The sequence below is a fragment of the Melospiza georgiana genome, chromosome 15, assembly GCF_028018845.1.
Source record: "Melospiza georgiana isolate bMelGeo1 chromosome 15, bMelGeo1.pri, whole genome shotgun sequence".
NCBI lineage: Eukaryota > Metazoa > Chordata > Aves > Passeriformes > Passerellidae > Melospiza > Melospiza georgiana.
Window position 1 is genome coordinate 3,846,230 of NC_080444.1, and position 21,776 is coordinate 3,868,005.

Genomic DNA, 21,776 nt, shown 5'->3' on the forward strand with positions numbered 1-21,776 from the left:
AGACAGTGCTCCTGTTTGGAAAGTACAAATCACTCATTGTACAGCAAGACGCCTTTGTTAACAAGCTGGGTGTAGCTCACATTTTTGTTTAATTCTTCTGGGCATCTCTCTAACAAACAAGTATTCTTTGGAGCTCAACTCGGTAATCGATACAATTTTCTTAGTTTACAGAGCAAATAATTACTTTCTGGTGATGACTTCACAAGGTCGGGGAGATGCATATAAATACTGGGGAGGGAGAGGGCTGAGAACCATCCACGGACTCTCCGGCAACCGACCCACACGGATCAGCCGCCACCACCGCCGCCAGCATGAAGATGGCCAACTGCGCTGCCCTTCTGGGGCTGGTCCTTCTTGCCTGCTTTTCTGGTAAGTCATTTCTGTCATTTTTGCTACACTCCATGCCGGTCTAGACCTTCTGATCCTTTCCCTGTCTCTGTGCATCCTGAAGGACGGTGCAGCCTCTTGGGGATGGGATGGTTTGGGAATACGCGGCCTCTCTTTTCAATGAGCTTCGCCCTTGTGCAGACAAACACATGGGATCTGTGCTTTAAGCTTTTGAGCCTTAGTGGGGATTATGGAGCTAAAGAAGGATGAAATTTTAGGTCCTATTTCTCGTTTAGTGAGTCAAAATTTCTGGTTTCACAAATAAGATTTTTTTTTTAATCTCGGTGTATCACTTTGCATTTACTTGGAGTAGATGAAACATTTGGGAGGATAATCACTTCTTGGTAATGAGAAGGTGTATTTGGCTGATCTGTAGGGAAATTGACGATTCCAAAGGAATTTTAGTGAAGGACATAATAAAATTTTTACATTTTGTAATTTCTATTTTTATTGTAGATCTTGCTGTTGCTCAAAGACGGGTGAGTATTAGATCTTTGTCATTTAGTCTTGATTTTTAAGTCTAGATGAATAATTCATACTCACGCTATATGTCAGGGAATGCTTGAGGGAAAAAAAAAAGAGAGAATGAATAAGAAAGAAGTGCCCCTAAGTGCACCTCTTTTCCCAACGTAAGAAAACACCTTTGTCAGAGAGAGATAATTTAGCACTTTGATGATTAAAAAGACAGTGATTAATAATGTAGAACACGAGTCAGCACAGCACAGAGTGCCAGTAGAAAATCTATATGACTATTGAATATCTGCCTAATATCTTCCCTGTCTTGATTCCCCAAGGAATGATCATTTTTGCCCATAATTCTAGCCAAAATTACTTTAAGTCTTAACAGCAGAGAGGCGCTTTCATTACGCTGTAAGAAACCCGATATAAATTATCTTCCACCATGGAGGAGCCATTGAGATTCCTCACAGTAGCCTCCCAGTGCAGCAAAACCAGGATTAGGGCAAGGACCCCCCTCTGTCAGTTTGGAGACATGATGAATCCCCTTTCCCAGGCCAACTGCGCCTCCTACATGGCCTCTGGAAAAACCATGAGCGTCGTCTGCCCCCGCAACTACGACCCCGTGTGCGGCACCAATGGCCGCACCTACCCCAACGAGTGCTCCCTCTGCAAGGACTTCTTGTGAGTAGAAAGTCCCCTGATCACCCACAGTGCCAGCTCAAGCAGCAGGAAGAAGCCCTTGGGGTTGTGACTAATCGTGGGGTGGGCTGGAATTTTCTTAAGTTTCTGTCTTCCTTAATGCACGGGATCTTCTGTGTCAAAGCCCCAGAATCTGATTAATTACTGGGGCTTTACGGGTGGAGGGACCTGATGATTGAGATGATAACATGGCATGAAAAGATTAATCCCTGCTTTTCTTCTCCCTCTCTCCCTCCAGCCGCAACCGTGCCCTTGACAAGAAACACGATGGAAGATGCGTTAGGGTATGGCCTGAGATTGGTTCCTTCCCCTGCTGGGTGACAGCCAGACCCAAACCTAGCCCAGGATTCCTTCTGTACTGAACCCACACAAATGCTAGCTCTCAGAAATGGGGTGAAAATGAAGAATTTCAGATTGGCAGGAAATTTAATTTGCATTTTGCTTGGACTGACAAAATCAGTGAGTTTTAAAAGGCAAAAGATCTTCTGTAAAACAGAGTTTAGAAAGGAAGCTTATTGATTTCAAGAGTGTTTCATTCTGTGTTATGAAAACACTTCCCTTTACATTTAGACTCAGAGGCTTGTTGTGGCTAAGAAATTCCCAGAAGAAGTTTGAATTTCAACTAAACTGTAATTTTGTAACAGAAAAAACCTGATTCTATCAGAATGTTTATCACAAAGTTAAGTTAAAGTTAGTATCAATATAGGGAGCTACCATGAAGTGACAAAGAGTGTCTATTTTTAGTTTAGAGAGAGAGAGGGAGTAAAGAAACATTCTGTCTGTGCAATTTCACATAATACAATGACTCCCATTTCAATACACTCAGAGTAATTGCAGGAGCAGCGAGCTGAGTGTAAATTCCATTTTTGAAAGGTGTGAGGTATTTTAGGCAAGGATCCTTCATGGTGGCATTCAGGGGGGAAAATCCCCAAGATGACAGGGATGAAGCCCTCCTCAGAACAGATAGTGATGCTGTACCCACAGGCAGGATTTCACAGCCCTTTTCATCTTGCAGCTCTGGGCAGAGGGGGGAGTGTCTCTTGCACCACACTCCGTTACACAGGGCTGCTGCAAAGGGGAGCAGAGATTCAAATGCTGCTCTGGGACTGTTTCAGGTCGACTGTACTGGTTTCCTGAAGCCTGGCAGTGGTTACAACATCCCCTGCACCCTGGAGTACTCCCCCATCTGCGGCACCAATGGCATCACCTACAGGAACAAGTGCCACTTCTGTACTGCTGTGGCGTAAGTGAAGGGCCCAGGGCAGGGCAGGGTTTTTGGATCAGTATTTCTCTTTTTGGTATTTGGAGCATAAAGGGGTGGTTTGGCTCATGAAGCAGCTGCACTGTGCTCATTCATTCTCCACTTGCTTTCCCCCCAAAGGAGCGGCCTGGATGTGAACCTGAGGACCTACGGAGAGTGCTTCCAGGTAAAGCCAGAAATCTGCACTCAACTGCTCTTACATTTTACAACACTGATTCATGGCTGAATGATAGAAATGCCTCCACTCTCCTGGTGCACTTGGTCTGGAAATAGGACTTTAGGAAAATAGTTATGCCAGGGTCAACAGGTATGGAACCTAATCCATGGCTGAGATATTTTGTCCCCTCTCTGATCTGGGAACAGCAGGAAGAAGGTGCTGAGACCTTCATTTGCTGTGAAACTGGATGAACAAGAGATGGTGCATCATTGATGCAGCAGCACTATTAGCAGCAGTGATTCCCTGGGTGGGAGAACTCGGTGCACTGGGACTTGTGACCACCCCCTTTCTGTCCACTTGCCTCTGCTTGCCTGCTGGACCAGAGCAGCCAGTGGGAGGGCCATCCTGGAAATACCAGCGTGGTCATTCCACTACTTATAGCAATATTTATTAGATTTTTTTTTTGCCTCCACCATCTCCCTACTCCAGACTGTTCCAGGCAAGCACATTCTCCGAGTCTGCAGAATTACTGGAACAACAGAGCCCTGCTCCTGAAAAGTGCTTTCACGCTTTGCCACATCACAAATACTAAACAAATATAGAGCACTTATGTAGGAAAATACAGGCACTAGAAGTTTTAAGCCCTGTTTTTTGTTCCATTAGCAAAATGTCAACATCGACTGCAGCAACTTCCAGCAGAAGGGCGGCAACATGGTCTGCACCTCCGAGTACAACCCCATCTGCGGCTCCGACGGCAGGACCTACTCCAACAAGTGCCACTTCTGCTCCGCTGTCTCGTAAGTGCAGAGCTCACCACGTGCCCAGGGAACCTGAGCAGCTCCCGTGCAGCTGGTGGGAGCCCCAGAGCTCCCATTAGCTCCCATCCCTACCCCGTGCTCCTCTCCCAGCCCTCGCTCCTCTGCCAGCCCCCTCCAGGCACCACAGATCCTGAGCCTGAGTGAGTCTTCTCCTCCTCCCCTTGCAATTAAAAGCAGATCTCTGCTTGCAGGCTCATAGCATTGCTGGCTGCCTCCCTGTCAGGGTGATTGAAAGTGTGACCGTAGGAGGTGTCCAAAATTATGGGGTTTGTCCCAAATCTCCTCAGTCTATGAAAGTGTGTAACTGGAGGAATCTGAAAAGAAGCGGAACATTAAGTGAAGTTGACTCTATGACTTGGAGAGCACAATGGCTTTTGGGTTATTTGGGCAAAGTTAGGCTATAAAAATGAGATCCATGTCTCTAATTTTGGTCTCCCTCTCTCCCTTCAGACGCAGCCTTGGAAGTCTGTTCTTCAGGCACCAGGGAGAATGCTAAGCTCTGGAGCTGGACCCTTCAACATGACACTTCCCTCACAAATTCTTCAATCAAACATGCTCTTCCTTGCTCCCATAACTGTTATGCATCAGTCTCTGCTTTGATTGATCAATAAATTAAATGCAGCCACAATCTTGGCCATGGAGTGGTTTTCGATTTTGGTTTTGTTTTCCAGGCGGGGTAATGGTCTTCAGGCTTTTGGGTACTTTTCTGACAGGCAGGAGAAGTGGTGAAATAAACCACAGTAAAGAGCCAAACACCAGCCCAAGCCCTCAAGACAGAATGTCATTCTGTAGCAAACCATCAGAAAATGCTATAAAATAGCACAACTTTGAATCTAATTTTGAAGCCTTGCAGAGTGTAAATGGATTTGTCTTTGTCACAGCACTGGAACTTGGAGGAACTGTTCCTTTCAGGGGCCTTGGCCTGGTGGGATGGTCCTGGGGGAGTGTGGGAGGGGGTGTGATCAGCTTGACCTGGTCACACCTGGGCAAGGGGCAGGTCTGGTGGTCAGCCTTATAAAAAGGAGGCTCATGGCAAAGGGAGGAGGTATCTCATAGGGAGGAAAATGAGGAACTGCTGCTTCCTTGAAGGGTGTGTCCATTGAGATTGTGCCCATCAGCAGAAAATTGCAGCAAGCTAGGCAAGGCTGTAATGAGCCTAATGAGAACCTGAGGAGAAATTAGACTGGGCTCAGGCTTTCAGCTTCTTGCAGAAGAGATCTAAAAAGCTGTATTGGTGGTATTTGAGGCAGAGGACCCCTCAGGAAAAGGTCTTGGGTTTTCTAACTCCAGGAAAGAAGGGCAAGAAGGTGTGCTAGCGGTTCAAATGTGTTTTCTATCTGGGGAAAAAAGGTGTGAAGATAACATCTTTGTGGGAGCCTGAAGCGTGCACTGCAGGAAAAATGACATCCGTGACTGTTGGTGATGATGCGCCATCTCTTTGGGTGAGTCAAGGAGTTAATATGCAAACAGCACAAGCAAAAAAAGTCCCAAGTTCCATGGCTAACACACTCCCTTCCTCATCCTTTCTCCACCTCCCATTCTCTTGTTATGTAAAAGAACACCTGCTGCTAAGGCTGATATTTAGGACAAAATCTGTGACTTTCAAGACACTTTTTTTGGACTTGTTTCCTGAAGTAGATAATTTGTTGACCAAGAATTTTTTAGGTGCTCCCCACCAGAATGTAAGAGGCTTAGTCTTCCCTAGAACCAGCACAGAGAGCAGGAAGAAGAATGGAAATTCTTATTTTCATGGGTTCTTTTGGTGTTACCACAGGTAAGATAAATTACATCATACCTTTGTGCCTGCTCCTAAGAAAACAGAGAGAAATTGGAGAGTCACAAGAATCCTCACTAATTACCTGAGTGTCTGATAAAACAGTTAAGGAACAGTAAAAGCAGCCAGTTTGAATGTGTTTGTTGAATTGTTTTATAATTCCTTGTTGGACAAGAGGTTCACATAGCGGCCACAGAGCGGTGGAGTTCTGGCCATAGCAGGAAATGTCTTCAGTGGCAAGGTCTTATTGTCAGCCTTCTGAGGTAGCTTGTGCCTGAGGAATCAGATAGCTGCTCAGAAGGCTTTGGAAAGGCCCAAAGAAGAGCTGCCCACCTGCAGCAAAATGGGGACAAGTGGTGAATATGTGGCAGTCTCATAAGCCTCTAGATTATTAGAAGATTAAAGGTTTGTAGCATTTAAATCTAAAAAGTGGCCAGCAAAGGTTGGGACTCAGCTTGACACCAGCAAGACTCTGCACAGCAAGGTCCAGGTGCCCTTCCTACCCCTGAGAGGGACAGAGTTCCCCCCCTTTGCCACCAAGTCCCTGTTCAGGTGTCACAAAGAAGTGGAAAGGGGCAATAACAATAACCACCCGGCTGGCAATTCAGCCTTTTCCTCTGCAGGGTTTGTTCCCTGCCTGTGTTTGCTGAGGCTGGAGCCAGCCCAGCTGCGCTGCAGCAACCAAAACGTTGTTTGGGCAGATAAGGGGCTGAGGCATCGAGGCTGTGGTGACGTCTGAGAGCAGAAAAGGCAAACAAGGAGTGCTGTGAGTGGCAGAACTGAGCGTGGCTGGGAATGGTGCTGCGGCTGACGGGTTTGATAACTAAATTACATGAGAGGCTGAGTCGTGAGATCACCCTTAATAGACAGCCCAGGATTCGCCTGTCAGTCATGGTTTCCCTGCCACTGTGTGGATTTTAAGATGACTGGCAAGCTGCAAACTGATTTTAGTTTGCTTCCCCAGATGTAGGGCACCCATAGCATTGCTTTCCTGCAGAAACTGGCTGGGGATGCTGGTAGCATCTTTCCTCTGTTGCTAGAAAAAATGTATAGAAATGTGATCTTTATTTTTAATTTTTTTTTCTCACTCCTGTGTAAAATTTGGCTGCAACTAGCTGTGTATTCAAAATTCAGTGGGGGAACTGAAACCCAGATATATCTACACACATTCCTCTCCTAAGCCTTGCCTCCTTGGGAAAGCATACTAAAATTTAGGCTTATTCTTATCTGGAGAGGTGTTTGGCGAATGGTGTGCCTGAACACAAATCCTTGCACAGCCTCAGCTGGAAATAGAGCTTGGATCTGCCAATTCCCCATCAAATTCCCACCACTGCCACTTATGGTGGGAGCAGAGCCCTAACATATGTTTGTGAATGTGAAAAACTGGAAAAACATTGACAGCTAGAGTTTAAATAGTTCAGGGAGGAGAGTCAGCAGTCCTATCTGGGACTGTGCACACAGCGAGCAGAGCATGTCACAGCCCAGCTCTTCTCCACCCCAACTCCACAAATTTAGAACCATCCTCAAAAATAGCCAGGGAACAACGTATAATTGGTTTCACAGACAACACATTCTCATGCTGTGATTTATTTCGTAACGTCTAGTGAGTGTCATCACTCGGTGCTGGCATTCGGAGAGGGCCCAGAGAATGAAAATTACCAGCTTCCCTGATGAATCACTGCTTTGAAAATTCACCCTTGTGAGAATCCTGTGACTATTTGGAAAAAAAAATAAAATATAATTATGTTACAAGCACGTCTATCACTCATGTAATTATCCCTTTCTAGGTTTGATGTGGACAGGGCAGCATTCCTTAAAGCACCATAAACCGGCCAGGACCAATAATGGCTTTGGAAACCAAGTGGAGAAGTTCTCACAATTAAGGTGGGGAATGAGGACAGCTACGGACAGGCACATAAATACACAGAAAGGCAGCTCTGTGTGCACACTGTGGGCTCTGGGACTGACACAACACCTCCTGCTCCATCCTTGGACTAAAGAACTTCCTGCAGCATGAGGGCTACAGGTGCCTTAGTGCTTCTCAGCCTGCTGCTGCTCTCTTTCTTCTTGGGTAAGTAATCTTTTCCCTAGCCTAGAAAAGAAAAACACCAAAACCTCTCCTGACAACAAATTTTGGAGAGTCTTGATCACTGGCTGACAGGCTTGAAGATAAAGCTGAGCAAGTAGAAAATATCGGCAGGACTTGCTCACTCCTATGACATATTTCCACTCCTCGTGGGCCTCTGCAGTGGATAATGTAGTGGACGTGTCACTGGGAGACAGAGCGAGCAAATTCTGAGCATTTCTTCAGCAAATATACCAAAGCAGAGTGTAATTACGAATTTTTGGTACAAGCGTTCACTGGAGAGTTTTGCTGAACCAGTTAAAGAAGAAGCTCGCTCACCTCCAGGTCATCTGCTCTTGTTTTGATCCTGAGCGTCTTGGTATTTGGTGTTTTCCTTGGAGATGTGGAGACGTAATTAGATGAAAGTTTCAGCTTTCGTTGATGTTGCAGAGAAAAGCCTGAAAATTAAATTCAAATGTCCTCAAGGAGTCAGAACAAAGAGGGCAAATTAAAAGGATCCAGCAGCTATTTATCTGGAGATTTACCCATCTCTGTGATGATGTGGGGAAGCTGAGTGATGATTTTTGAACCTGTAGATCATGTCAGTGTTTATCACTTGCTCGAGTCCAGCTGACCCAGCTCTGCAAGGTGTGTGGCAACAGTTATTGAAGAAAATGTGGAACAAGAATTATTTATACTTGTTTTTCTGAGAATAATTTGAATAAAGAAGTCACTTGAGAAAATGGCAAGCTGTGCATGGAGAAGAGGTGAATTGCTTTGTACACATTATTCGTTATGAAATATTCATCTGTCTCTAATTGAGTCTTAATTGGGCCTGGGTTCCGTCAGAAGGCTGATTCTTCCTTCCAAGGCCAGGCAGAATAGCAGCAAACCCTGTGATCTCCTGTAAAATAAACAGATGTCAAGAGGCATCATCACAAATTCTTCTGTAGCTGCATGCAATATTTATAAAAACTATTTAATGAGCTGTTTAGTAAATAATATGCAGATAGCCAAAACAGTGCCTGCAACATTATGGCAGCCTAGCCAAACCTGAGGACAGGGTAAATGTGCCAGCACCAGGAAAAACCACCAAAGGACAACAGAAATAGTAAGAGAAGTAGGAAGGCTTGATGGATGAGGGTAGAGCTGACTGAGGGTTGGGTGGGATTTCCACTGGGGAGGGATGAGTGTAGGACAAGGTCCTTCCACCTCCTGCCCAGAGCCGCCTGAGCAGCCCCAGAGCTGGCAGTGACCCCTCTGACCAGCAGGCACAGCCTCACCAAATGCTGGGCTGTGAGAATCCGTGTAACTGGGTGTTCATCCCACTCTGCTGTGACCCAGATTCTGCAGATCTGCATTCAGCCCACCCTGGAGTGTCAGGCTCCCCCTTAGAGACGTGACGGGGTCGCCCCATTTCACAGCTCTGACTCAACCTACACTCCTGCCTGCTGGCTTTGCTGGGAAGAAACATGAAGAGCATGCACTGATGAGCTCAGAGCCCAGAGCCTGTGGTTACAGAAGGGATTCTGGTGCTGGTTCTGACCACTGCTGCCTGTTCTGCTCCCTATCACCCCATGACATCTCTTGGTATCTCACTGGGGCTGAGCCTGTCCTGGGCTGTGCTGAGCATGGCTGGAACCCAACCACAGGATCTCCTGCTCCACAGTCCCCTCCTGTCAGCAGCACCAGCCACTTGCATTGCTCAGAGGAGCAGGAGCCTGAAAGCCTTAAAAGCCACCGTGGTTTTAAAATCTCTGGGAGCGCAGTTCCACATCTGATATGGCAGCTTGCTTCCCCAGGAGTGGCTGCCTTCCAGGAGATTGGGTTATGTGTCTGAGGTGTAGCTAGCAGCTGAATGAGTGATTGCATGGTATTTTAGTAGCATTTTTCAAAATAGGAAAATACTAAAAGGCAATTCAGATAATGTATTTCCTGCCCCCTCTTCCCCCGTGAGGGATGACGGAGTAGGAAAAACCTGGAGTGTGTTTCACTGTGGTTTGCATAAAAGGTTTGTGAATTTAGCTCAGGCTTTATCAGAAAGTAACGCTGACGTGTAAAACCTGTCTGGTTTTTATTTCCTTTTTTGTTTTGTTTTTTTTTTTTTCCTTTTAGTTCCAGATGTAGCAGGTCAGGAGATTGAAGAGGTTAGTGCTGCTGTTTCTGCTTGCTGAATCTGCATTTAATAGAACCATGGAACCATTACTGGTGGAAAAGACCTCCAAGATCATCGAATCCAACCTTTGACTGATCACCACTCTGTCAACTAAACCATAGCACTGAGTGCCACATCCAGTCATGGCGTTTCACTTTGGAGGAATGTTTTTATAACCAAAATCTTGGTGCTGGGTAAACAGTTTTTAATGTCTGCTGGGAGCAGGTGGGTCCTTCCAAGTATTCCCAGAGCTGGGGAGTTCACTGCTGCCTGGGGAATGTTGTGTGGCCACGTTAGCAGGTAGAGCAGGGAAATAAATGGTTGGTTTGGCAAATGCTTATGTGCTGCACCACTTTTGACTTGGCTTCACTATCCAATGTTCTCCTGAAGCAAATGGATTATTGAGTGTCTTATTCCCTCAAATTTAGTTAATCCTTGGGATTTGTAGAGAGACAAAATACCTGTACACTTCCTGGGCATAACTTTTAATTCCCTAGGTAATTTCCTCATGGTTTCTCGCTCCTTCCTCTGGGAAAGCAGGAGCTTAGCAAGCACCAAACTGAGTGCAGGGTTTCGCAAGACACTGAAGTCATGCAGCAGGGAGGTAGCTCAGCTCCAGGTGCCTGACAGAGCATCATTGCTGACTCTTCTCGTGCATGTCTAGGCTAATCCACTCCTGTTGTTGGGAGGTCAAGACTTCTCCCAAGTGACTCCAATTTCCTTCCTCAAACATGGGGCCAAATTTCCCCTGAAGCGCTGCTTCTGTTCATTTCTGAGAGGGCTTTTTCTGTCAGAAAACAGGCAGTGTCAGAAAAAGCCTTACATTAATAATCTTGGGTCCAATTTGGAAAGTGAAACAAAGAGCATGGGGGTCCTGAAAGGGTTCTTTTTTAATTATTGTTCCTTGTGCAGATCTGTAGAGAGTTCCTGAACAGAAGCGTGTACTGCACGAGGGAGTCCAACCCTCACTGCGGCACGGATGGTGTCACCTATGGGAACAAGTGTGCCTTCTGCAAGGCAGTGCTGTAAGTGACTCTAGGGGCACTGGAACAGCGGGCTCTGCCTTCATTGCCATGGATCTAGGGGTGTTCTTCATGGAGGGGAAGCCCTGTATCCAGGCTTCTCCTCTTGTATGGACTGGCCTCTGAACCGTGCCATGCAGGATGTTTCCTCCTTGGAGCAGAGCTGTGTGCTATGAGTTAATTTTAATTCATTTCTGGGCGTTGCAGGATGCTGGTTGCCATGCTGAGAGGCAGCACAGGGCCTGAGAAGCAAATGCATCCTGCCTGTACTTTCCACAGGCACTAAATTGATGTACAATTCCCACTATGTGCCACAGGCTGCAGCTCTCACTGCCCACACTCCTGGGTACTGAGAAGTGCTGGAGGAATGTGGGAGCTGAGCCATGCCAAGTGATTCCTGAAAAGTCTGAATGAACTTTGTGGAACAAGACACAAGATCTCAGAGAAAGAACAGGATGTCTCTCCTTTTCCTGAGCCTTGTCACCTTTTAAAGGAGATGCAACAGGAACCATCCCTGATGGATGGAATGTGCTTGAAAAATGTTTTTGCCTTAGCAATCCTTACATTTAGTGTGCAGCTAAGGCTGCCTTATCTTGGGGCAAATCAGAGAAGAAAGAGGAGAGGAGAAAATGGGTGGGTGCTCCTTGTGAGGCACCAGGGAGATGCACTGGCACCAGTCAGGCCTGTTGGGGTGGGTGAGCTCTGTCCCAAACTGCTGTGTCTGTCATTTGCTGCTTGGTCTAAGTCTCTCTCCCTCCTTTTCCAGGAGAAGTGGAGGGAAAATAAGATTGAAGCACCTGGGGAAATGCTGAGTCCTCCCTGGCCCGAGCAGCAGGAGCTGAGCCGCCCTAGGCCGCAGACAGGAGCAGCCCGTCCTCCCCCTGCTGTCTCTGCTCAATAAAATAACACTCAGCACCATTCTTGGCTGGATTCTTTCTTCCATAAGACCCAGAAGAACGCTTTGATCCAGCCATGCTGGAGCTTGATGCTGGCTTTGCTCTCCAGTGCTGTTGCATCACCTCCTCCTGGGAAGGAAGGCGATTCCCACGGCTCTGTGGGCTGTGCCCTCCTGCCCCTACCAGCCACAGCCCCTCTGTCCCGTCCTGCCTGGCAAATTGGCACATTCTGGGCAGCCAAAGACTGCTCCTGCCCGACTCTGCCCATGCCAGGGGGTGGGTGACAGCAGGCTCCCTTGCCAGCCTCCATAGCCCTGCTCCCTCTCTCAGGGGTTATTGTGGGAGGGTGATGGGAGAGCTGATGAGCAGCGTGACTGCCTGTGCCTCATCTCCTTTGGAAAGCAGAGACAAGCCAGCTGAGCATAGGGAAATATTGCTCCATTTAAGCCTGCACCCAGAAGATGGCAGGTGGAGGCTGGTTTTAGGCAGAAGCTGCAAGGATCTTCTTCCCAAATCTGTCTTCTCCCTTCTTTCCTCTTAGAGAACGCTTTGTCTTGGAAACTGTGAACTCACCAGCCTTACTTTCCTGCTGCCAAGTGGCTTCTCATGCTAATAAAATTATATTTAGAAGGGAGCCAGATTGTATAAATTGTCAATAATTTAAAAAAAATATTCCCTGGAGCAGAAGAGCTGTGGGTTTACTCGCCCCTTCTCTAGGATAAATTCTCTCTGAATTATACACAGACCTTGATTTTCTAGGCACACATGTTTGCATTTATTTACAATTTTTAATACACACAGACTTCATTCCTTTCTTCACTTTTCACACTGCTGCCCTCTCTCTTCTTCACTCTGGCTGACAAATCCCTCTTTGTGCAAACACAAGAAAAGTAATTTTACGGTCTCTCCCCTTTCACCGCGCAAAACTCTCACGGGGAAATACTTGTGGCATCCTCTTGTTAAAACATTGGCAGCAGATCAATGGGACAGAAGCACCTTCATGTTAAACACTTAACTTTCAAAGGGAGCTTTAGATTTACCGTGAGCCTCAGGGGTCAACATCTTTTGCAAGCACCTAAATGCTGAGCACCTAAACCTCTGGACCTTGTTTGGACGGAGCTGGAGCATCTGCCTCTCATGCCACAATCCCAGCTTTTAACTCAGCTGGGGCACGATGCCTAAAAAAAGAGGCTTCAGCAAGGTGCTCAGCGCACCTAATACCAGCTTCTTCTCTGGTAATCCACATAACCCAATTCTGGGAAATGCTTTGTCATTTGGTAACTTCCCAGGCAGCCAGCCAGTGGCTGAGCTGCACGGGCAAAGCTTTGTTTTGGAGCTGTTTTGGAGCTTCTCTCAGACCAGCAGCCTTTGATCCTGATGTTTTCCCCATCCCAGCCTACTGGATTGTTGCAAAATCTGCCACCTCTGCTTTGAAGCAGACCAACCTTTACTTTGGCCCAGTTGTACAGCCTGGGCCCTGGTTTGGTTTTAAATTCAGATGTTATGCTTCCAAACTTGACAGGACATGCAGAGAATGGGCAGGATTAAGGGGAGCAAGAGGCACAAAGTGGTCCTGAAGAACACATTGGGAAAAGGCCTCTCCTGACCAACCTTCCAGCTTGGAGCAGGATGGACTCCACCACTTCTCCTACTGTAGTTATCCTGTGATGATCCTGTTACATTGTGTGGCAGTGGACCAGCACCATGTTCAGAGGACAGGAGGAAAAAGACCCCATTTTTAGCATGGAAAATGACATTTTAATAAGAAAAGGGCCATGGGGCATCTTTAAGCCTGAGATGGCAATCAGCGACTCCAAAATTCTCGCAGCATATTGCCATATCTAATCCTTTTAAATCTGGAGGCTGAGATAACAAGGACAGATCATTGCAGAAGTTCAGTGTTAAATAACCATCATTTACCTTGTTTTTTTCAGAGAAAATAGCAAATAAAACACCTCCATACCTCACAGACCCATCTCCTCCACCTGTGCCCGGGAAGTGGAGAGTGGGAGTAATCTGCTTTGAGGAAATGACTTCCCTTACCTGGGGACACTTCCCAAAATGTCCCCAGGAGAGGCCAAGAGAGGCAGAGCTGCCTCAAAAGCCACTTCAGTTGTGATCCATCCTTCCAGCTGAGCAGGCCCATGGTTCCAGTTACCTGGGATGGAAGGGATGCTTTGCTGGTGCCAGGTGTGCCCACTCCTGGGTTTTGAAAGCTGGATTCACCCTCCCAGTGGGGCTGATGGATCCCTGGGACGGGGCAGCAGTGGCCACAGGATGCCCAGCCTGAGCCCCCATCTGTGTCTGGCTGCCTCCCCAGAAACACACACCAGAACAGAAATCAACCCTTCAGCTTGATTTTCCTTCCACTGTTTTTCCTTGGTTTTCTTCTTACACCTTTGAATTTGTGTTGGGTTTGGGTTGTTTATGTGGGGGTTTTTGTGTTTTTTGTTTTGTTTTGTTTTTTGACAGCTTTGGAAGGTGAGTGAGTCATGATAGATTTGAGATCTCTCTTAGATAACATCTGAGATGAGCATCTTCACAGCTCTTCCTCTCCTGGGAGGAAGGGGCAGAGGCTGGCAGTGGAATGAGGGCCAGGCTCTCCCCACACCTCACTCAGGCCCCCCACCAGCTAAAATACAACCAGAATGAATTCTGTGCATGGTCTCAGTGCAAGGCAGCCACTGCTCACAGCTGAGCACCCTCCTGTGACCATGGCAAAGGGAAGGATGCTATTTCCCTCTCACAGCCTCACTCTGCTGGTGCTGCAGCTGATCCTTTACTGTGTCCAGCTCTTGGCCCATTTAACTTGTGAGCTCAACTGTGCTTCCTCCTCCTCCTCCTCCCCAGCCCAGGCACGTGGCACTGGCACAACTCACTGGGATCCTTTGCCCTACTTTTTTCCCTTGACATTCACAGTGTTTGACAGGGCTGCCATGGGATGATCCAAGGGTGGTGGTGCTGACTGCAGGGTTCCCACAGCCTGGCTGGGGAGGAAGCTCTGGACCTGGTTATCATTCAGGTTCAACCTCTTTTTCCCCAAGAGGAGCAGGCTGGATCAGCTTGGGAAGGACTTTGGTCCAACCTCCTGCTCAGGGCAGGGTTAGTGCTGAGATCTTATCAGGCTGCTCAGGGCTTTACCCAGCTGAGAGCCCTCTGAGGTGGATGTGCAATCTCCTCCTTGGGCTGTCTGTGCCAGGGTTTGGCTGTCACTGTGGTAAAGAATTTTTTTCCTTGTGCACCCAATTTCAACACCTCTTCTTTCAACTCCATCTCAAAACCGTGTGCCACCACGAAGAGTCTGAATCCACCTGCTCATGAACCTGCTTTTTTTACTGGTCATTGATGTTATTTCCCCCTGAAATCTTCTTCTCATCTCCCTCTGCCCTCTCACTGAGCTCCAGCCCTCAACTCTCTTGGTGGTTTTTCACTTCAGGTTTTTTTTCCTTATTTTGGGACAGAGCCCAAAACTGAATACTGGAAAGGATCCTGAGCCATGGGGAGAGAGATAAGGATTGTTCAGGGCAGGAGAGCTGTGGGAGAGTTTCAGGGCACTGAAAAGATGTAGATGGTGACATTTGCTGGCAGCAGCAGGAGGATGTCAGAGTGGATTGGGCCCTCATGGATTAGAGAACAGCTGAGCCTGCCCTGGGGTGAAAGGGCTGCCAGATGTTGGGAATCAGCCAACAATTCCCTCCATCACAGCTGGAGGGCTTAAATAGGAGCCCAGGGGAGGGATTTGTCTGTTTGAATGGGCTACAGAGCAAAGAGAAGGTGAGGAGTGTGCTTAGGGGTGTGAGTGTTGGTGTTTGTCTTTTGGGAGCAGGTGGGCATTTTGTGGGTTTGTTGCCGGCTTTTGTGGGTGGGTTGTTTGTGGGTTTTTTCGCCCTGAAATAAACAGTGTAGTTTAAGAGATACTTTTAAGTTAAGAGCTTCTTACAGGAGCAGCTGCAGTTATTGTGTGTGGTCTAGGTGTCCTATAAGGCAGCTCTAAAAATGCTGGAGAAGGCTTTGAAAATGTGGAAGACAAGGATTACCCCAATACAGAAAGGAAGAATGGGGGAGGAACAATGTTTTACCCCCATAGAAATGCAGGTGTAACAGGAAGAACTGCTTGTCTCAAACTCCCACATGAGGTGGTGCTCTTTGGCTTTGTCACTCATGGGGCAATGAGGGACAAAGACTTCAAGAAGAAGGTAATTTCTTCAGGATTCTGGAGAGAGCAGGGTTTTGGCACAGCTTCAATCAGGAGCTGAAGGATAAGATCAAAACTGCAGGGGCAGAGGGATGCCCTCCACCCTTTGAAGCTAAAATTGCTCAGTTAATTGTGACTGAACAGAAGTGTTGCTGCCATGGCAGGGGCTGTTCCTGGTGTTTCCGTCCTTCCCAAGGAATGCCGTGTCTTTCTGTGGCAGAGTGATTTTGGGGAGTCACCTGTGACGAAGCCAGGTGATAAACTCATCCTCTGCTTCCAGACATTTCCCGAATCCTCATGCCCAGTCACGGCAGGCCAGCGGGGCTCTGGTTCTGTCCGATTGTGGTGCTGCCCCGTTAGAAAGCAGCCAGGGGAGCGCAGGCTGTCCCTGTCCCTGCCCTGTGCCCAGGATGCGCCGTTCCCGGGCATTGGGCTCCCTCTGGTGACCGCTGGGAACGGGCTCTGCTCCTGCTGCTGAGGCTGCTCTGGAGAGCAGCCCCGAAACCCGGCCTTTGGGACAAGGTCAGCCCTGCAAGAATGGGAAAAATGAGCAAAATGCAATTTTAGGGGTCCTAGGGCTCTGCTGGGGCAGGATGCATCGCCTCCCATCAAGAGGCTCAGGCACAGGGAGCAGTCTCGTTCATACAAGGGGTAAAAGGGAATAAATTCCTTGGTCTGAGAATACTCATCCCTCTCTTCCCACAGGGCATGGCTCACCTCTCCTGCACACCCTGGAGGATGAAGTCTGGGGACAGAAAAACGCAGCTGGGGTGAGTTGGCTTCGTGTCTCTGTGATTTGGGGAATGCTTTTTGGTTACTGTGCCAGGTGCAAATATTGAGATTTAGCATCAGTGCTGGGGTCTGAGCAGGGCACATCTTCTGCACTTTTCACTGAGCTGATCTGAGGCTTGGATCAGCCTCTGTGAGGGATTTCCCCCCTGAGAAAGGAGCCCCAGCCAGTGCCTGCTCCTGCATCCCCCAGCTGTGGGGCAGCACGGCAGCTGCATCCCTGCATCCCCTGCACCCCGAGGGGCTCAGAGCAGCTTCTGCAGCTGAGGCTGTGCTGCTGCTGCCCCTGCCCAGCCTCGGTGGCGTTCCCAGGTCCTGCCAATCCCTTGGAAGGGTCCAGGGTGCAGTACTGCCGGTGGACACTGGATGCTGCCACAGACCGGGTGCTTTCATTGAGTCTCTTCAGTGTAGTTTTGGCACCAGGCTGTGATCCCTGAAATGTTGTTTTGGTTTTTTTTTTCTCATAAAGCCCCAGCTCCTGGGCTGTGGTGATTAGGTGGCACCTAAGCGTCTACCTCCTGAAACAGATGTATATTTCTATATGTGTTTATATAGTTCAAGCTGAAATAGATCTATATTTCTATATGTGTTTAGATAGTTTAATAAATATAAATATATATTATAATATAATTTTTATATAATATAAATTTATATATAATTTGTATAAGTGTTTATATAGTTTAAGCCCTTCTAATTTGACGTCAAATCACAATTCAAGAAGTAGGCTCAGAGAACTCAGTGACAGAAAAGCAAACTTATTTGAAAAATCGGCATGATGTTGTAGGGAGGGAGCAAACAATTCCAGAGGACTAAACCCCATCCTGATGAGCCCTGGGACACATCCTGCAAATGTTGCCCTGGTAGCTCCAGGAGTCTGGCAGGTGTCAGCTATTAGGACAGCTCTGTGTTCTTCCTTGCCAAGCTCAAAATCCCTTATTTCTGCTTTCACTGGGCTCTTCTCCTCCAGGTGTGCTGGTCAAGCACTCAGCTTTGACTAGCCAAGCCTCACCTGCCCTCAGAAGCAGCTCCGTGCTGCTGGGACAGGAGGGAGGATGAAATGTAATTAGGAATGAGCCTCAACCCCTGCCCTTAGCAGATGGATGGCCCTTGGCTGATGGTGCTTTGCTTGTGAGAATGAACTGAAAAGCTCTTGAGCTTCCTGGCTGTGCCAGGGCTTTGCTGCTTTGTGGATGCTGGCAAGGTGATGGCGATGTGAGAGCCACCCTTTCCCTGCGGGGATTCGTGTTTAGAATGGGAGAATTTGCACTTTGGGGACTGGTAGGGGGCGACTTCCTTTCCTTCCCCAGTTTCTGGAATTGTGCCCTGCTCTTGACTGAGTCAGTGGATCTGTAATTACCTGTGGTGCCTACATTCCCATTAAGGGATTTTATATGTTGATCTCACAAGATTTAGTGCTCATTTTGGGGTTTTCATCTTGCTGGCTGCCCAGAGCCTCTCAGTGTGAAGTGCTGGGTTAACTGCAGGGCCAGCAGAGATGCAGGCAGGCATTTCTCCCTGAATCACCCTTATCCCTGATCCCAGCACCCAGCTGAGGCTCCGGGCCAGCAGGGAGCTGTGGAGCTCTCAATGCACCTTCCCAAGCATCAGAGGGCAATGAATATCTCTGCATCAGTGATCAGTTTAAACAGACATCTATTTTGTAGCATCTCTGTTTAAAACCAGGCAAACTGTCATAAACTTGGTCAGGGATTGCTGGGCTGGGTGAAGGACAAGCTATGATAAACTCATTTATCAGTGACAACAGTGTCATCTCAGCTCCATAAAACTGAATGTTATGTGATTTACTACTTGCTGAACTATATCTACCTAAATTTTTTGAAAGAGGAAACTCACATACAAACCACTATATTTTGATTCTGTTTAAAGAAGTCAGAAATTTCAATTGTTTACCTGCTGTCTTCCAGCAGCAGCTACTCACTTAATCAAACCAAAATAGCTTAACAGCTTCTGAATGTGTTTATCACAGCTAATTTACTATTTGTGGGAGTGGAGGTATTGCCTAGGTGTAATTACAAACCCTCTGTATCTGAAGCTCAGAATTTCCCTCAAGGGTTAGACACAAATAATTTTGGTTTTAATTTAGTACCATTTGTTATAGAAAAAGACTTTGCTACATACCTGTTCTGTCTAGTCACATCTGTAAGGGATTAATCAGATTAAAAAAAATCCCACATCACTTTATCATTTTCATCTCTGAGGCAGTTTAATACACTTAACTTTTCCAAAAATGTGCTCATTTTGGTCCTGATTCAAGAAATATCCATCATTAGGACAGCAGAGGGACCCAAAAGTGCATCAGTTGCAGTTTAAGTGTCTGCTTGAAATTCTGCTCACGCTCCTCCACTAAAATGCTGCAGCTTTCACTGCTCACAAATGTCACATACACCCCTGTATGTCATGAAATGTGAACTGAATATAGAAAATTGGATAAACAATCGTAAGTTTTGCAAAATAGAATTCTACAGCTACCTCATCTTGCCCTAGGCACCAGGATGTCTTAGAAAGTTTTACTAGAATTTGTTAAATTTACAATATTCTTAGTGTGCCACCATTTGTTTTTTGAGTGTGACCCAAACTGGGGGTGGGAAACACCTGAGGGGTGAATTTGGGTGTTCCAAGCTCATCCATCATGGCCAAAGCTCCTGCAGCCCCCGAGTCACTCCCATGCCACAGCACAGTGCCTGCCATGGAGAGGAGCCCATTGGGCAAACAGAGACTCAAAGATTCAACACACCCACTCCAAGAAACTTTTAATGAGGGAAAAAAAATCATAGAGCATTGGAAAAAAACAAAGCTGGAAAGGAGCATTTTACCCACAGTTTTACTGTAAGAACATGCTCAGAAGCAGAGCTCTTGAACGAGCTCAGCACTGACACCCATTTTTTATCCATCTGTGACCATTTTCCTGCAATGTGAAACAATTTAAACAAGTTTATTGACCAGGCTGTGAACCGTCATTCATGCCCAGCTGTCTGGCCCTGCTCTCTGTGCTCTGTGTGACAGATCCAACTCAAAATCCAGGGGCTGATCTTGCAGCAAGCAGAACAGGCTGGAGAGGAAAAGCCCAATCAGATCTGAAGGCTGAGAGAATTAACTCAGGAGTTCATAGTAAACTCTGACTTCTTTTTAATGCCCTGCTCCTGAGTTTGACTTGCTTTGCTCTCAAGAGCAGCACAAATTGTGTGCTCTTGACAAGAACAAGGCTGCCACTGTTGAATACCAAATGCTTGAACGCCACAGATATTTAGCACTAAAAATCTGATGCAATCTTAGTGTTTCAAAACAGCAAGGTCAAAGTCTTCTGGGGTGCTGCAGGGGGAGGAGGGGACATCACCCAGCAGCAGTGACCTGCTCCAGGTCACCCAGTCCCCTTCCATGCAGGAGCTGCAGCCAAACCTGGCCCCTGCTGTGATAAATGATAAAAGCTGCTCTTTTCTAATATATAAACACCTTTACGAATGGTGGGGTGCGAGCAGAGTGGGTGTGGAATTCCAGCCAGGCAGTTTAAAGGAATAAAAACCAACACAACAAAAACTTTCAGGGGGTGTTAATGATGCACTTTTTACTGTGCCCAGCACCCCAGCCGTAGTGCTCTGAGCATTATGCAATTTGAGAACAATCTCCCTTTGACTTGTACCCATTCTGAACAGAAAATGAATTGGTGGGAAAACCATTTGCCAGGAGAGACACAGAAATTAATGGCATGGCATTGTGTGTGACTGTGTGTGGCAAGGACACAGGCCAAGCTGGGCACGGACTCCTGAGAGCTAAATGAGCATCAAAGGAGCTCCAGAGATGAGCAAACTTCCTAAATAAGCATAAATAATGAAGCTCAGGGCTGTATGAGGAAGCTCATCAGTATATAAATAGTTCATTTTGAAGTTCTCTATTATAAAACACCATCAGAAAAGGGCTGATGCATGAATGAGATTGAGGCCTTGTGTGATTATCAGTGATCCAAAGGATAATGGGGGATGATAGAGATGGGCTGGGAAATACATGTCTAAAGTGGTGAGGTGCAGCAGATAAAGGCAGGAGAGTCAAACTTGGCATTGTGAGCCCTCAGAGCTGTTTTTCAGCATTTTTAGGAAAACCTAACCAGAGCTGTTCACCTGCCATCACCAGGCAGTTTTTGTTGAGTCTTTGGGGCTGCTGTATCTGAAGCATGTCCTGGCTGCTGCAGAGGCCACTCAAAGCACAGATATCAGCACCAGTCCCTGCTAACAAGATATTGCCAATATTGCTCACACAGGAAAGTTGTAATGCCTGCAAGATGTCTCTTGTCTTCTCCAGGATAGAGCAGAATTTTATCATCTACTGCTGTTATTCTGTTCCTCAGCATCTTCTTTTCACTGAATTTTTTCTCTGTGAATCCCCCTCAGCCAAAGCATCCATCAGCACCCTTGGCTGTGTGCAGCTGTTGCTAAAATCCACCAGTACCTGCCACAACTGCTGAGGTGATAACAGTGAAATGTCCAAGGGTTCTGCCTCTTCATCCAGCATTTCTTGTTTTAAGCAGCTTTAATGAATGGGGAAAACTGTGTGCTTTTCTTTACCCTCTGAAATACAGTTTTTACCTGGCCTTTGTCTAATTGTGAGCCAGTATTCAGCACTTCTCACATCAGCCTTAAATACATCTGAACAGACAGAGTGGAAAATTGTCTTAAACCCTTTGGCATCCACTTGCTGTCAGTTGAATGTCAAGTCAGGAATAAAAATTGGCAAGTAGCTGTAGATTTCACAGTCATGCAGCAGGATTTGTGGGGCTGAATTTGCAGTTCAGTTCCTGGCTTCAGCTGTCATTCCATGCACCTCCTGTGATGAGCATTCATGCCACAGAGAGGCATTGGAGTTGTCAGATATCCAGGGCTTACTGAAATAACTTCATTTTGAAATGGACTGTCTCTTCTGGTCTGAATAATCAGACAGAACAACATACAAAATGTTTGACGTGTACTGGGAGCCTGAGACAGTCTCTGACACATGAAAATATTTTGAATAGTTCAGACTCCGTTTAATGCTTCTCCAGAGTTTTGCAGAATGGTAAATTATGAGCTCTGTAATTAAGTTGTACGCTC

The 21,776-nt window shown here is 46.9% G+C and overlaps 2 protein-coding genes across 2 annotated transcripts; both read left to right on the forward strand.

Annotated features, from left to right (window-relative positions):
* The first annotated feature begins 193 nt into the window (after positions 1-193).
* LOC131089881 (ovomucoid-like) lies at positions 194-4,312 on the forward strand. The gene is given in 9 exon segments (XM_058034889.1): positions 194-259; positions 261-369; positions 844-866; positions 1,400-1,527; positions 1,784-1,829; positions 2,661-2,788; positions 2,927-2,972; positions 3,627-3,760; positions 4,232-4,312. Coding segments are annotated over 9 exon segments (726 nt in total). The 3' UTR covers positions 4,278-4,312.
* Positions 4,313-7,498: 3,186 nt separating this feature from the next.
* Positions 7,499-11,710, forward strand: LOC131089875 (serine protease inhibitor Kazal-type 6-like). Its single transcript, XM_058034880.1, has 4 exons — positions 7,499-7,626; positions 9,736-9,767; positions 10,688-10,800; positions 11,564-11,710. The coding sequence occupies exons 1-4, from the start codon at positions 7,569-7,571 to the stop codon at positions 11,607-11,609; spliced, it is 249 nt and encodes an 82-aa protein (XP_057890863.1). The 5' UTR covers positions 7,499-7,568; the 3' UTR covers positions 11,610-11,710.
* The last annotated feature ends 10,066 nt before the right edge of the window (positions 11,711-21,776 follow it).